Source organism: Homarus americanus, unplaced genomic scaffold, assembly GCF_018991925.1.
Source record: "Homarus americanus isolate GMGI-L3 unplaced genomic scaffold, GMGI_Hamer_2.0 scaffold59495, whole genome shotgun sequence".
Lineage (NCBI taxonomy): Eukaryota > Metazoa > Arthropoda > Malacostraca > Decapoda > Nephropidae > Homarus > Homarus americanus.
This window is the reverse complement of record NW_024732415.1, coordinates 1,547,303-1,564,672: the sequence shown is the minus strand read 5'-3', so window position 1 is coordinate 1,564,672 and position 17,370 is coordinate 1,547,303. Positions and strand designations below refer to the sequence as shown.

At 40.0% G+C, this 17,370-nt stretch overlaps 1 protein-coding gene across 2 annotated transcripts; it reads left to right on the top strand.

Moving 5' to 3' along the window:
- Positions 1 to 2,718: 2,718 nt before the first annotated feature.
- LOC121868562 (glutamyl-tRNA(Gln) amidotransferase subunit B, mitochondrial-like) lies at positions 2,719 to 15,704 on the top strand. Of its 2 annotated transcripts, XM_042369311.1 has the most exons (14): positions 2,719 to 3,017; positions 3,378 to 3,444; positions 4,474 to 4,572; positions 6,604 to 6,751; positions 8,050 to 8,163; positions 8,836 to 9,008; positions 9,102 to 9,250; positions 9,823 to 9,923; positions 10,939 to 11,073; positions 12,018 to 12,209; positions 13,287 to 13,420; positions 14,412 to 14,538; positions 14,832 to 14,918; positions 15,086 to 15,704. In XM_042369311.1, exons 3-14 carry the CDS (start codon positions 4,487 to 4,489, stop codon positions 15,218 to 15,220), a joined length of 1,581 nt encoding a protein of 526 aa, XP_042225245.1. In that variant the 5' UTR covers positions 2,719 to 3,017; positions 3,378 to 3,444; positions 4,474 to 4,486; the 3' UTR covers positions 15,221 to 15,704. The 2 variants fall into 2 exon arrangements, with proteins under 2 accessions (XP_042225245.1, XP_042225244.1); XM_042369310.1 differs by lacking the exon at positions 2,719 to 3,017 and having other exon boundaries at positions 3,215 to 3,444.
- Positions 15,705 to 17,370: the final 1,666 nt, after the last annotated feature.

Below are 17,370 nucleotides of genomic sequence, written 5' to 3'. Positions count from 1 at the left end.
ACAGAAGAAGTGAGTAGCTCACATCCAGATATTAGAGTTATGTCTACCTCAATTTATAATTGTTTAGGGACTAATGTAATTCCAGTAATGATCTTCCTACATGCTTAAAGACCGTAAGTATGTACATGTAGTTGAAGCACATTAATAACAGCTTGTGAAATGTCAATACGGGATGTGCCCATTTCGTCACCACACTTTTTACCCGTTTCGTCACCATTGTTTTTACCCGTTTCATCACCGCATTCATTCCCATCACCATTTCAAGGGATAGAAAATAATCAAAACACCTGTTTACACAATTTTATTCCGAAATTATGCCTCGGCATAACAATACATTGGATCATGGAAGCATCTCACTAAGACAATTTAAAAAGACGAAAATAAAAAATATAAACGTTATTACTCTTGCAATCATCTCTCTTAAACAATATGTGAAAGACTAAAAAAAAATATTACTCATGCAAGTTTGGCAGGGGGTCTACCCGTTTCGTCACCGCGTTCATTCTCATCAACATATACACGAAAAGAACTGTTGCTTGGGATAGAAAATAAAGAAAAACACTTAAGACAATTTGTTAAAGACGAAAACAAAAAATAAAAACACTGTTAATAGGCCTACAATCATTTCACTTAAACAATAATCACTATATGCACGAAAATAACTGTTGCTTGGAATAGAAAATAATAATAAACACCAAAACAATATGTGAATGACTGAAATTGAAAAAAATAATAAAAGCATTGTTAATACGCCTGCAATCAACTCACTTAAACAATATGTTTGACTAAAATTTACTCATGCAAGCTTGGCAAAAGACTGACAATTTTTTAGGAAATTAGAAGTAGTATATTTCAGTGGCGGCTCGTGAAAAATAAAATGGAGGGACTGCAAGCCTCACACAACAGTAGGCTACACAAATTTGACCTACCTCAGGTATGAGTTGTAGTTGATGTCCACTAATTCCCAGGGCATGGTAGTAGTGTTGGTGGTGATGGACCAGTATTAATTGAAAATAAAGTCGGCGTGTCTGCTCTTCGATGTAGCAAAATTGTTTATTACTATTTCATTAAAATCCTTTATTTCTGTTGTCATTTTATTTTCAATGGATATCACTGCTAAAGCAGACAGTCTGTCATTCACCATGGTACTGCGCAAAAAAGTTATAATTCTCTTCAAAGTTGAAAAGCACCTTTCAGCTTCTGCCGTCCACAGGCAATGTAAACACGTCGTACGAGACTGAGCTGCTTCAAGTGCGGCGGCGGCGCCAATTAATAACAGACATGAATCGTACAGCATTGACAGCAACTATAAAAGTAACTTAAATTTTGGTCTGATTTTAATGAAAATTCACTTAGCAACGTATTGAAAATAATTAAATAACATATAAAATGATATATTTGTTGGTAGTGTATTATTCAGCTGTCTCTCTAAAGGAATCATACGCCTGGCAGTGAGTGTCTGGGGGGACTGCAGCTCTGCAGCCCTATGCACGAGCCGCCACTGGTATATTTTGTCATGATTTGCTTTTCTTGTGCACTATTTTAGCTTGTGCTCAGTAACTAGTTGTAAATGTAAAAAAACCATTGAGGCTTCTCTGTGAATAAGAGGGTAAAGCGAGATTGTTCTTTGCTGTTCAGTGGTTTATGCTGTAGTGGACTCCATCCCCTACAAGGGATGACTGAGCTCCCACGCGCCTACCAGCCAATCAGCGTACAGCCAGCGGTGCCAGTAGACCTACTCTCCAGTGCGGACGCCCACGTAGCAACGCTAGGACCGGAGTGCTGAGTGTGCCTGGCCTCCTCCTCTGTGATTGGCCCTCCCGCTACGCTCACCCCAAATCCTGATCCTCGTAAATTGTATAAATACGGCCATGGCTGGCCAGGGATATATACCACATTCACCACCTACTCCGGGTCGTCACACGATACCCACCACCCAGATAGCTTAGAAAGCATCCTCTCCCAGCAAGTGCGGACCCCAGTTCGGGGGCCGCGCCACTCCGAAACTGACCACGTCCAAGAGTGGGGGTTGGTGGTAAGCGTCCACTGATCGGGGGTCCGCTCACACTTGCAACCTGCAGTATCCTTCCAATCTGCAGGTGGGACCACCTCTAATCCCAATCCGGTCTGGCTGCTCCTGGAGCTCCAGCCGGAACCACCAAACGGGCCGCCTATAGGCAAAGGCCCGTGTCGGACTACGGCCCGACAATCTCAACAACAAGCCAGGGATATCCACCGATACCACTCAACACGATCAGCAAATCCAGTCAACTTAAACTTCAAGCAGTACAAAACAAAGCTATCCGTAGAGCATCAAAGCAACTTCCGCCATACACCACCAAAATACAAGAACTTCACGAATTATTCAATATCGAACCACTGAACATACGTACACACAGCCAAGCACAGAGAGTATGGACCAAACTTGAAGAGATGGAGGACCCATTATTCTCCAAGTTAAAAGAAGAAGGAACAACTAAAACACACAGCTGGTGGCCTAAGAGCTTCCATGCTGACATTGCAGAACAAGAACCACTCTACACAAAGAGGTAAACAAATAACACTACCACCGGACAAATAAAAATTAACACCCATTACAATAATGAATATCTAGCTAGCTTAACTCCTCCCCCCTCCCTCCTCAACCTCCCTCCCTGAGCGGACGGGCCTGTGCTGCGCGCGGCCACCACCCAATCATATCAACTCGTCTCCGCTAGGTGGACAGCCCACCTGCTATCTACCCCTCCCACTCTTCTTCCCGTTTCCACGCTTTACTTCTCTCTCTCTCTCCTCTCCTTTCCCAGTGCAAAGTCATTTGCCACTTTACTTCATTATCATCATCGGGAGACCAGTCTAGTCTGACCTACAGGACCAACAAGATCTCTCCCCAGTACCTCACCACCCAGCTTCCTCAGAGAGCTCCTCGCCCTACAGGAACTCTGAGCAAGCTACTCCTCACCTAGTAACTCCTTAGCACTGCTCTGTACAACAATATATATATATACAGAAAACGCATCGTGAGTTTCTATTCTACCTCATTCCTGAGTGTGAGATATCTACATGTACGGACGTTTGTGTGGCCATACAAAGAGAAAATAGACATCTTAAGAGAATTGACTACTGGCCACACCACAGTAGGCTACAATGCGCTGGTGCTAAATCATCTTCATTTGTTTTGTAATTTGTTTATTTACAAATGTTTTAATCGGTTTCTTTATTAAATAATTAATATTCACGTATTATAATAATAACAATAATTCTCGAGTCATCTGTATACATATGTAATTTATATTCCTGTAAAATGGTAACTTACAATTTTTCACTCCAATACCAACGACTGACGAAACGGATTTGATATTGGTGACGAAATGGGTTAGGGGCGACGGCCAGCAACCAAACCCAGTGAAGTAAAGAGACGTCATGGAAAACTTACAATAATTCTAAGTAAGTTCTAATTCGTTTAGTTATTTTTTAACTGATAAACAATATGAAGTAATCCTGTAGAAAAAAACGGTATTATTAGTTTCGGTAATCTTGGGAATTTACATTGTTCTGTGGCTAGGATAGGTTCAGTTTGGATCTCTAAATACAGGGATGATGGAAGCCATAACTTGACCATAAATTCACCCACATTTATGGTAATTACTTTGTTTAGGAATTGTAAACTATTATGAGACCTGTGGTGACAACTGGACCTGGGGGGTGGGGTATTATTTCACTTATTGCCACTAAAAGAATCTTGGGAATTTTATAGTTGCAATCTGTAATTTTAAAAATACTAAGACACTTTTCTTCAATGGCATTTCTGACGCAAATTACATTTAAGTAAAATATTTAAAATTTTATTATGTATGTTTGTATGTGGCGGTACAGTACACACCCAAATGACTGTCAAGCCCCACAGGTTAGGTTAGATTCCAAATGTTTTTCGGATGGTTTTTGATGTGTTTTGAGCACTTTTGACCTTGATTTTTGTAACAAATCTCTAGATTCTGAGATATGAGGGGCAAGGGTTATCTCTGAAACTAGTGATTTAGCTAAATATTAGTCCATTGGCTGTCCTCAGGTTTTGATACAAAAATGGGTTTGGTAATTGTTGACGACTGACCTGCAGCTTACTTAGTGTTGTTTAGTATACATGTACTGTATACCTACATTGTGTATAGTATTTTCATGCTGAACTGTACAGTACAGTATACTGTACCTGTATAGTTTATACAGTACAGTAGTATACATAGCTATCCAATTTAAACCTGTATGACAGTTTTACTGAATAATAATAATAATTATTATTATGATTATTATTATTATTATTATTATTATTATTATTATTATTATTATTATTTTTATTTTTTTCTTACCTTTGAACCCATACCCCTACCTGATCTTAATTCCATTTCTATATACAGTACTGTATCAGTACAGTAGTTGTATACTGTCTGTAAGTTTTTACCTGCATCTTCTTGTTTACAGATAAAGAAGAAAAATGAAGTATTATTGGAAGTTGGGGAAGCACCTTCAGAACGTGTTACGACATTACAGTAATACCCAGTATAAACCGCATCTTCACAGGTAAGCAAGTAAAGTGACTTATCATTGATGATTTTTAATGTACCATAGAACCTCTATAACAGACTTCAATAAACCAGAATTCACTGGGTTTTTTTACTCTGTTTAGTGCTATGGGCCGCCCCTTTGTTCACCAGGGGCGGTACCAGTTTACTGCACCTTGCTACTGTAAGGAGGGAACTTTTTAATGTTTGGTTTTGTAACTTTATCTTATTTCTTCAACCTCTTTTTATATCTCATTTATTTTCTTTGTTTTCTAATTAATTTTCTCGAAATACTTATTATGTTTCTTTCAGTGTCTCTTACTTATATGTTTATATCCTCTTATTTACTTTTATTCTCAGATTTATTTAGTTGTATTATGTTTTGTGGATTAACCTGGGAGAACCACATTCGTGTTTATTATTACACACTTTGTAATTACTGTACAGTACTTACATCTCAGAGTTGCCACCACCCAGGCAGTGGCGAAGGCAGCTGCTTCTTGCCCTTTGACACATTATTCCCCTCTATCTGCTTCTGATATGAAGTTAGTAATAAGAGCTGCCATCTGCTTGAGTTGGCAACACAGGTGGGATGCTGTCGGAACAAACAAGCTCCGCAACATTCACCCTGCTTTGAGTGCCTGGGGATATCAGGGACTGTCGTGTTACTGGGAGACTGCTTTGGTCCGCCTCCGGATTGGCCACACACGGCTGATTCATGATTTCTTAATGGAGAGGGCGCCCTCTCCTCATTGTGATGACTGCCTGATCCCATTGACTGTTCGACACCTCCTGGTGGAGTCCCCCAGTCTCAGAAATTATCATTGTAAGCACCTATCCCCAACACTTACAACTCGCTTGGTGATCGCTGGTACACACAGAAAATTTGCAGTCAAAGCCTTCAGGGATGAGAAGAACCTTCAGTGACAATGACTAGGGTGACGTCTGATATTCACGCCATATTCATCACGGATGAGAGCCACGGACACACCAGACTCTGACTTCTTTTATTAACTCAATTTTTTGTCCGAATCTTCCGAAGTTCATATTTACCGGGTCCGGATCTTCGAGGGTTTATTGTAATCTGTTAGCCAGTTTTTGTAATGCCTCTTCACTGTCTATGGTAAGAGCAATCCACATCACTGTATACCTTAAAGATGCAGTTCTGCAGGGTGAGAAATCTACTAATGTAGTAGAGGTTCCGGAATACTCAGAGATACAACTTAAGACACCCAGAGCTACTAAGACCACCTCCCCATGTACTCCTATCAGTCCCAGACCTCCATAAAATATCATGGTGTAAAGGTGTGGAACAAGTTACCCCCACCCATCCCAGCAAAAACTACTCTCCCTTCCTTTAAATGATATCTTTAAAAAATATCTATTGTTTATGTATTAATATTTTTGTAATACCTAGTTTATATTCCTGCTTATATTGTACCACCAAAACCATTATGTCATAGATTGTCATGTAGATAAAAATTACCATTGCAATAATTATATTTGCCAACTAGACATGTACTGACAGCCCTGTCCTCTTATTCTAACCCATGTTGTACTGCTTCCCTCCCTTATCGTGTTTATGTATATCAATACCACTGTGAAATATGTAATTAACTGTACTTATAATATAAATGTAAAAAAAAAAGAAGAGATAAATAAGATACTACTGTAAATAAATATCGAAGTGATAACCTTGGTAACATTCTGATATGTTCTTACTGCCACAATGTTATGTGTACTATTCCAGATGATAGTAAATGCTACATAATACAGTACTTCCTTGAGATAAATGTACAGTATATATCAGGTGCCTTCTAGAGAGCTCAGGTTCTCAACTGGCTCATCCATGTTAAGATTGTTATTATTATTCACTCCGTATCTGTGTTTTTCTGGGTAAATAAATTGTCTCAATATCAAAGGTTCAGCACTTGATTTATGTGTACTTGCCACTAACCTATTGTATTTTGTTGTAGTTGGGGGAGTTGCCACTGGTTCTTATGTCTTCAGCCAAAAATACAACTTAATATTTCAATGTTCCATTTTTCAGTGATGGCTGGGAGGCAGTGATTGGTCTGGAGATTCATGCTCATATCTCATCAGCTAGTAAATTATTCTCTCCTGTTGGCACCAAGTATGGGGCACCTCCGAACTCTCAAGTTGGTATATTTGAATCAGCTCACCCAGGAACCCTACCAGTAAGTTCATCAAAGACAAATCTCTATTGTTTATAAATGATGTTTTGGTTTACATTAAAATCCCCAATTTACATATTGCAGTGGAGTTGGAATAATTCACGTGTCAGGTACCAGAAGACATTGTGAATTATTGTTTAATGGGCGGATCAGGAATATCAAAAGGGGAGGGAGTCCAAGACGTTATGGGTGGGGTAGCAAAGTGAACCCACCAATTATCATGGGCATTTTTAGGTTATTTTCAAACCATGTGCACTTAATATTAGGCGATATTCTGAGGTCAAGAGTAATTACTTTTTACTATAAAAAAATGCCTGAGTACAGTACTGCATTAAACAAAAAGTATTGGAATTTTCTGATGAAAAAGTGGGTCTGGACCCCTTGGATCTGCCCCTGCTTAATTGATTTAAATGGAAGTACAAGTGATATTCCCATTAGCCAAAACAATTGGTACATAGCACTTCTGGGAATGAGAGATTTTGGGGTAAAATGATGACTCTCTCATACCCGGAAAAAATCCCCCACCCCCGGAATTTTTCCGGGTATTGGGAAAAGGTTCTCAGAATTATACAGAAATTGTGCATTAGTACAGGTATTTCTTCCTCGGAATTTGCTCCCTGACCCAGAAAAACATTGGCGAGTTTCCGGTTTTTCCAGAATTACACATTATTTTATCTTCAGAACTTTCTCCCAGACCTGGAAAAAAATTGGGGAGAGTTTCTGGAATTTTTCTTGAAATTTTCCAGAAAATGTGTTTGATTCTCAACCTCAGGAAATCTTTCCCAAACTCGGAATTGAGGGTAGTTTTCTGGAAAAAATTGAGCAAATTTCGTTTCCAGCTATTGGAAAGCTGCTAAGAGAGATTTTGGCTAATGGAGATACGTACACTATTACTATTAGTTTGGTTCCAGAGGCCAAGAAGTTCCCGTAAACTGTTTTAAAACTGCTCTTATAGACACTAAGCATTGTACAGTTACTTCAAAGAGTTTCTTTACCCCCTCTGATGATGTTTACAGTTATGTGGTAGTGTCACAGTACAGTACTAGAGTAAACTTATGGGATGAATCTGTAGTAGTCTTGTAACAGTGGGGTCTTGTTGAAGTTCTGTAAGTATTTTTCTTTTGCTTCCATGTCATATAGTATGAGGAATAGATGGTTCTGTACAGGTACCAATAAATGTTGTATGTCCATTCTGTCTGGGAATTTTGTATTGGCCTTTGTATAAGAACGATGCTGTGACTCATGTGAATTTTCCTTTTAGATGCATTTCTTCATTTTAATATACATTCGTTTTTTAATAGGTCCTGAACAAAAAGTGTGTGGAAGCAGGCATAAAGACAGCTTTGGCTTTTGGAGCTACAATCAACAAAATGTCAATATTTGATCGAAAGCACTATTTTTACCCAGATCTCCCGGTAAGTCATTAATTCTTTAAGGGAGTTTACTTGGGTTAGTCTCAGATGTGTACTGTATATAAGACGTACGGTCATATAAGACACACACCCCATTTTAAGGCAGGAGTATTTAGGAAAAACTTTTGTGTGTATTTTCCTCCTGTAGCCATAGTTATCTTAAAATAATATATACAGTACCAGTAAATGAGGACTAAATAAAAATAATCCCAATAAATAAAAGCCAAATGAAATTTAACACAATCACCATAGCAATGCAGAGCAGCAGGGACACTACCTCTGCTGACTCCCTAACAACGCAGTAAGGAATAGCGCACTGGTGATACGTATGGAAGTGGGACTCAGACTGAGGCATGTGCCACATCTGCGTGACACCCACGCACGTATGAACGCGCAAACCGTCCAGACTGATTCACGATTTTCTGGACTTTTTAAAAAAAATCTGATACATAAAGGGATGGTCTGGAGCACTTCTGGAGAGTCTGAAAAAATGATGTTGTGAGCTCCACACAATAGATATATACTGGTCACAACACCAACAATATGCAAAGGCTGAAAAATGAACTGTAAGATAATATTGTATAGGTTTTGGTTTTATGGGGAAATCTGTACTTTGGCACATATTATGAATTATTTTTGTGTAAGAATTAATAATTGATTATTTTTCATTGACAGGCTGGTTATCAGATCACACAATTGGATTACCCTCTAGCAAACAATGGCAGGTTAGAATTCATCGTCTACAACTCTTCGGTCCATAAGCATCCGTACCGCCATTCAGTTGAGCTAATGCAAATTCAACTAGAGGAGGACAGTGGCAAGAGTATACATGATGATTGTAATAACAGGTATGAGATTTGTTTTGTCGAAAGTTCTGATTTTTATAGATTTATAGATTATTAAAAAAAAAAGAAATAAATTTTTCTCTATGATAATTTTAGGGTACTTGTGGACCTTAACCGTGCAGGCCAGCCACTGATGGAGCTTGTATTTGCCCCTGAGTTACATAATGGTGAGGAGGCTGCTGCCATGGTGAAAGAAGTTGCCCTCATCCTTACAAGAATAGGTACCTGCAACTGTCACATGTATGGTAGGTTACATACTGCTGTCCTTTAAACATTTTGTATTTATTTATTTATTTTTAATTGTTTTTACCACTTATCAGTTTATTAGCCTTTTGGACGGTTGGTCTATTCAGTGTGAGTACAGGAGGAAACCTGAGATGATTGATAGTATCACATTGGATAACACCTGCTCATGTGTGTCTGGGCTTGAACCCTTGACAAGAGATACGCACGTTACTGCTGTACCAATTATTACATAATATTTTAACCAAACCATATTCAATAGTGTTGGTGACTATGAAGTGATATTTACTGTGTGGGAGTTTATTTCATAACTTCAAAAATTTTTAAATACCCTGTATAAGTCATAAATCAGGGTCTGCCTGTGCTGGTGCCTGTACTGTTTCCATATCTTAATACTCTTGTACAAGTGAATGGCAGGTAATAATTTGATTGTTGCTGAAGAATTTTTTAGTTGAAGGTGTCACATAGAATGGCACATAGAATATATAGAGAAATTTTTGTTGTTTTCCTCTGAGTGAAGAAGAGATCTATGTACTGGTGTGCAGTGAGGTACAGTGGATTATCTTTTCACCAGAGGGATCTCTTCGTGTGGATGCCAACGTGTCAGTTCACAGACCTGACGAGCCACTGGGCACCAGAACAGAAGTGAAGAATCTTAATTCTCTTCGATCTTTGGTAAGTCAATTTATTGAATCATAGTTGAAATAAGATCATTGGTGAAACGACAAGTTTAATGCATGATATTTCTACAATTTGACTCTGTGTGTGTGTGTGTGTGTGTTGTAATATATAATTATAGCATTGACCATCAAAAGCTCTCATTCACTTACACTGAGGTATTATTCAAATGTTCTTAACATCTTTTCAATATTTCTTTCCACTACTGCTGGGTTCAGAACTTCTTTTTTTCATTCTTACTGCTGGAATAGATACAGTATATCCCAATTAGCCATCAAGGTCTCAAAGCATCATTCTGGTGTGTCCCTGTCACTACATACTACCTAGCATCACCCATCAGTATTATACCCTTCCCCATAAACTCCACATCACCAAGTTCTTTCATTATTCACATACTGGTTCTTGAATGTGCATCCTTGCTACTTTTATTTCAACTGTACAGTTCTCCCCAGTCCCCATTCTTCCATTTCCTTCATTGTTTCATTCTACCAACCAAAAGGAGACACTCTGGAGTACTATCTCTTTACCTTGGGTATGTGGGTTTGCATTTTAGTTCTAGGTAAGCCTTGCCAGAGAGCACTTGGAAGTCTTACATGTTAGTTGGTGATACGAAGGGCATCCAGCCATAAAACTTGCTTCAAATTTGCCTGATGGTGACTGGGACATCATGCCACTAGGTAATCAAGACTAACCCTTGCAAATATGGTAAGTGGCCTAAAATGGTGCTGATGTTGATGGAGCGAACCTCATTATCTAGGTTATCCTTGGGTAACAGCCGGTTCATATCAAGTGGAGGAGGGGGATGCTCAGGTTAACACGGGTACTGCTGCTGTTGATATCAGGAGTGGAGTGTGCGTGCTGGCAGGGGTACTGGAGATGCTACCACCACTGATGGTTTGAGAAGAGGCTCCAGATAATTACATTAAGGTTGATGGTTTTGTTGTATGCTGTTTCTCAGTAAATAGTTTGATGCATTACAATGTCGCGATTAATTTGACATTTCTATTTCCAGGTGAAGGCAGTTGATTTTGAGATTGAAAGACAGTTGAATATATTGGAATGTGGCGGAAGTGTGACCTGTGAAACTCGCAGCTTTGATACTTTGTCCCAAAAAACGGTCAGCATGAGAGATAAAGACGTCATTCAGGTACGGTCATGAAAAAATAATATGTCGAACAAACATTTTTTATAGAGTAAATAATGTTAAGTGATGTAAGATGATTTAAATGATGACTTATTCCCTACTAAAGATAACACAGAAGCTAAAAGCGCTGCCCCCTCGCCTTACATGGGTTCATTCAACACGAATTCGCTTGAACGTGATTTGTTTTATTGCTACACAGGGTTAAGATTCACTTGAACAAGCGTTGAGCCGGGCGAACACAGGAAAATTCGGCCAAGTGCTGTCAGTTAGAAAGACAACTATCTGTGCATTCTTTGTGGGGAAACAATATGAGACCATGGATGATAAATATTGGTATATGATGACTGTCACGAGTCACACATAAAATTTTGTAGCATATCGACCTCTACCTGCACAGATAGCTGTATTAGCTACTGTACCTACGGTGTACAGTATACATTACAAATAATTATCGGTACTGGGCATGCTCACTAGGAACTGTCCAGTACTACAGGGATTGTTTATATCCTGTGCACCAGATCAGCTGACATGTCAGTGGTATTGTCACAACCACAACTAACCATCACTATAGCTATTTATATGTGTGTTTTGCACACTCCTGGGACTGGCATGAAAAACTCACGGATTTTGCTTTCTCATGGGGTCCATTTTACCTAACCCCAACGAGCTTTAAGGGAATACTGTACAAGTAGGAAGACCTTTTATATCATATAATATTTAAGGTTTAAGGAAATGCAGTTTAGAACCTTGGTAGAATGAGCTTCAGTTCAGTATATTAAGAAGTAGACAGGGTGTAGTTTTCAAACATGCTTTAAAACTCATAACCTGGATGCACAAATTTACCAGTATAGTATGGTACTGTATTCTAGTCCATTATGAATCTTAAAGTTCTGTAATTGTACTATCAATGACATAAGAATTTTATCCGATTTTATTATCTTTTTCAGGATTACCGGTTCATGCCTGAGCCAAATTTGCTTCCATTACGTCTGCACGATTCTTTGGAGCCTAACTGCCTGTATGATGGCGCACTTGATATTAATGAACTTCGTGTAGTAATGCCAGAATTACCCGAAGCTACAAGACAAAGACTAATGAAAGATTATGGAATTACTTTGGAGAATGCCATATTGTTTGTAGTAAGTAATATCTGTAGAAGTTTAGATAATATATAGTGTTTTAAACACTAATAAGAAAGAGGAGATTGAAATGTGGAATCCCATTCAGTGACAAGGGAAGAAGCACCTTCAAGACTAGTGCCTCTTAACACCTTCTGTTTCCTCATCAGGGACTATATAAAGTTTAATGACAGGTTACTCTATCCAGACGAGTAAGATTAGATAATGAGAAAGTTCTTGCAAGGAACTCTTCTCATTTCCTTGAGTGCCTGGGTAAGCCATGACTACCTGATGGCACCTGTCCATGCCACAGGATCTCTTGTAACCTCTCACCAGGTTGTTATCAGAAATCATTCTTGGCCTGTCTAATAGACAGTGTCTATAGCTCTCCTCTCCTCCACACTCAAACTTATGTACTTCTTGACCCAGTTGGTTTCCCCCATTCTCTCCATATGCCCAAACCATCTTAGTCTCCCTCTACACAAAACCTCACCAATACTCTATACTCAGCTGGCCTATTAACTCCTGGGTTCATCGGGCTATAGTCAGCAACCCACCCACCCCCACGCGGGCATATACAGGAACATTTAAGAAACAAATAAAAAGCACTTCTAGTCTTACAAATCAGTCATGTATGATATAAACAGGAAAGAAATATACAGTATGTCCCATTACCACAGGTTGGCAACACAAGGGCTAGGAAGAGTCGAGAATGTTTCGTAAAGTGACGTCTGTATGACTCAGTAGTACGAGGTAAACAAGACTAATTTGTAGGCAGTCTGAGGTACAGGACACATCATTCATCACCCCTTCCACTCTCTCTTGCTCTCACACGTTCAGCCACTCCAGACTTCACATTACCGAGGTATTTATCTGTTCTCCGTAGGTTTCTTCTTTCCTCATTAAATGTTTCACTTAGAACCAAGACATGCAGGTTTCATTGATTCATCACAGCTGCAGTCATTCTTTTCATCTCTTCCTCATTACCATCATGCATGTGTGTCATATTTGCCTTCTTCTCTTTAAGATAAAAGAATTGATTATCATTTCTGTTTCTAAAACTGTATTCAATAATTATAAAATTCTAATATTTTGCAGAATAATGATGACCTGTTGAATTACTTCATAGCAGTGATGTCCTGCAGTGAACACAACTCCCATATTGTCTGCAATCTTATGCTTAATAACCTCTTGGGGACTCTCAATAACATCAATGTGGATATTAAGGACAGGTAATGTGTGTGATATTCTTTTCCCTTACATGGGTCACCTGTGGTAGGGACCGAGTGACCAGCCAATTTCCCTTAAAATTAATATAATTATCAGAGTCGAGTTCAGGAACTGCCTCGTAAAACCTCAGTTATATTAAAATTTCACCTACAATAAAGGTGTGCATACAACTGTTGTTGCTTTACTTACTGTTAGTTGGTGTGGGTGATGACTGGTTACATTGGGGAGGATGGAGGTAACTTTTCACACTGAGGAGCTTTAATTTTAAATCACCAGGTAAAATCAAGGTGAAAACATCAAACTTATCCCTTCCCATTTTTAGGCTTTTCATGGGGTAAGAAAGCATTTACTGTATCTTCTATAGAAAAATTTATGTACCCAGCAGGTGTGTTGACATTGGTGGACTGTGACATCAGGAACATTTTTTTGGGGGGGTATACCAGAACACTGTACATTGTTGTTTGTGTTTAGTAAGTAAAAAACCTTTGAAAGATCCACTTTCAAATCTGTGTCAGTTTACTATCCATGATGGTTGAAGTTCCTAAATAATGTAATTTTGAACACCTTTAGATGTAAAACATTTGTTCAATATCATGGAATTATGTAGATTTGTTTCTTAGTTTGTTCCATTTAATAGTCGTGTGTGACCATCTCAGATTGATATTAAAAGCAATATTGTATTAGCTTCTTGTTCTCAATGAGGATCATCTTTTTTATGTAGACTAATCCTGCTGAAGTGTTCATCCATTACGTTAAGGCAGTAAATCGATGTAATACTTTTTGCTTGATAAGTCACTGCCATATCATCATCTTGAGCAGCAGCATTTTTCAGCCATTTTCCATGATTGTGTGGGTTAGCCGTGGTTACCTGATGGTAGCTCTCCATGCTGCAGGGTCTCTTGCAGTCTCTCTCATCAGGTTCTCTGAACTTGTATTGACATAAATTGTAACATAATCTAGGTTCTAATATTGATATGTTTACCTCCTCAACAGCCCTCTGACAGCATCAGCCTTCAGTGAGATTGTGGACCTACAGCAGAGTGGTAAAATTGTACCTAACATAACACAGCAGGTGATTAATGCCATATGTATTGGCAGAGATCTACGGACTCCTACCCAGGTAATAATTTTATGCTGTTGATTGTGAATTTGTGAGTTCATCAGTTCTCATTAATATGTGACATTATGTGTCATTTTTGGAAGGTTAAGTTGGTTACCCTAAGTGGACGTGTACAAGTACAATATTCCCGCACAAAATGGGATCCGACTGTACAGTACTTCATAGAGTAAATTTAATCATTATTCTGTGTAAGGCACTACAAAAGGTTGCAATTTGTTTAGATCAAGTGTTTTTCTTACCATATTTTCTTATTTACTTTCTTTCCTTACTTACACTCCACAATTCACTTACAGATTGTATATGAAAATAACTGGCTGCAGCTGTCTCACGATGACCTGGAAGACTTAGTTGAGAGCATTTTAAGTGCTAATGAACAACTGGTGAGTTTCAGTTAGTTATACTCTCTCTCTCTCTCTCTGTCGATGGTGAAGGATTATTTAACTCCTTCAAGATATGAATAATCATAAACTTACTGGGATCTTTTCAAGTTCATGATAATATGGCTTATGTGAATTTTTTTCACATGTATTCTTCTGCTATTTTTCAGGTTGAAACGTATAAAACCAGTAAGAAGAAGAAGAAGCTGCTGAAAGCTTTAATGGGCAAGGTGAAGGAAGCAACAGATAGCAGAGCAAATATGAAAGTAGTCAATGATATTCTTTTGCAGAAACTAAGGTCCTAGTACTAATTGTTATATTACACCAGACTATCAGTTAGCTGTATTTAAAGAAAGAATTAAATGGTATGTAAATGCTTCGTAATTATTTTTGTGTTTAATGGAATTCAGTTCATTGAAAAATTTAAATCAGTTTTAGTCATATTTAGTGGCATAGTGAGAGTGTCTGGCACCTACCCAGAAATAACAATAATTCCCAGTGAGTGAGGTGTTTAAGTGCCAGCACCAGTCTGCTTTAATGAATTAAAGATTATTAAAGGTAACTTTTCATGAGAAAGAGTTCAAGATAATAAAAAATGGGTTCAATATCCCCAAAATATGACAACACAAAGATGAAGCATTTCAGTGTTGTAAAACGTCCACATTTAATGAACAAAACAGTAAGTTAACCTCTATGTATATGTGAAGATGCATCCGTAAATGGTTTATGTGAATGCAAGATCAAACACATGTGAATACTGAATACATTAAGTAAACAAATTAGATTATGTCCTGTGTGTATTGATTGCAACAATATTTATCCTCTATAAGGGAGTGTGTGAAAAGTTGCCTTGAGTGGAGTAACCTGTCAATAACCTTGAATAGTTTGACCATACTTCCACCCACACTACCCTCCCTGGACCACCCACACTACCCTCCCTGGACCACCCACACTACCCTCCCTGGACCACCCACACGGCCCTCCCTGGACCACCCACACGGCCCTCCCTGGACCACCCACACGGCCCTCCCTGGACCACCCACACGGCCCTCCCTGGACCACCCACACTACCCTCCCCACAACCACCCACACACACTACCCTCCCCTGGACCACCCACACTACCCTCCCCACAACCACCCACACCACCTCCCCAAAACCACCCACACTACCCTCCCACAACCACCCACACCACCCTCCCCACAACCACCCACACCACCCCCCACAACCACCCACACTACCCTCCCACAACCACCCACACCCCTCCCCACAACCCCCCACACTACCCTCCCCACAACCACCCACACTACCCTCCCACAACCACCCACACACTCACCCTCCCACAACCACACCCACACTACCCTCCCACAACCACCCACACTACCCTCCCACAACCACCCACACCACCCTCCCACAACCACCCACGCGACCCTCCCCACAACCACCCACACACCACCCCTCCTGACCATCCACACTCACCTCCCTGGACCACCCACACTACCCTCCCCTGGACCACCCACACTACCCTCCCTGGACCATCCACACGACCCTCCCTGGACCACCCACACTACCTCCCCACAACCACCCACACGACCCTCCCTGGACCACCCACTCTACCCTCCCCTGGACCACCCACACTACCCTCCCCACAACCACCCACACGACCCTCCCCACAACCACCCACACTCACCCTCCCTGGACCACCCACACTACCCTCCCTGGACCACCCACACTACCTCCCTGACCACCCACACTACCCTCCCCACAACCACCCACACCACCCTCCCCCACAACCACCCACACGACCCTCCCCACAACCACCCACACGACCCTCCCCACAACCACCCACACGACCCTCCCCACAACCACCCACACGACCCTCCCCACAACCACCCACACTACCTCCCTGGACCACCCACACTACCCTCCCCACAACCACCCACACACTACCTCCCCCACAACCACCCACACTCCCTCCCCACACACCCACACACTCCTCCCTGACCACCCACACTACCCTCCCCACAACCCTGACCATCCTCCAGTGGTTCAGACCAAGAAGGCAGCGCTGCATCAGTGGCAAATGCAACATAACAAATTTAGAAGTTGAAAGAGGGAATGAAGATTGGCTAATGTAAAAATCGTCTCAATATAAGGCATTTGAGGAAGGAATATTGTCTTTAGGCCCGAGACTTACGACATATATTGGATAAGGCATAACTAATAGAGAATGGATGCTTTAGAAAAAAATTATATTTGTTTAACGGTAACTATAATATTTCACGCTGCTCTGACTTTCTTTACCGTCGATAATCATTTAATTACTTATTTTGTATATTTATCATTTTACCACTTATCAGATTATTGACCGTTCGGACAATTTGTCTGTTCTTTGTTAGTTTTGTTATGACCTTTATTGTTCAGTGTTAGTACTGGGGAGACTGCAGTACAGGACTC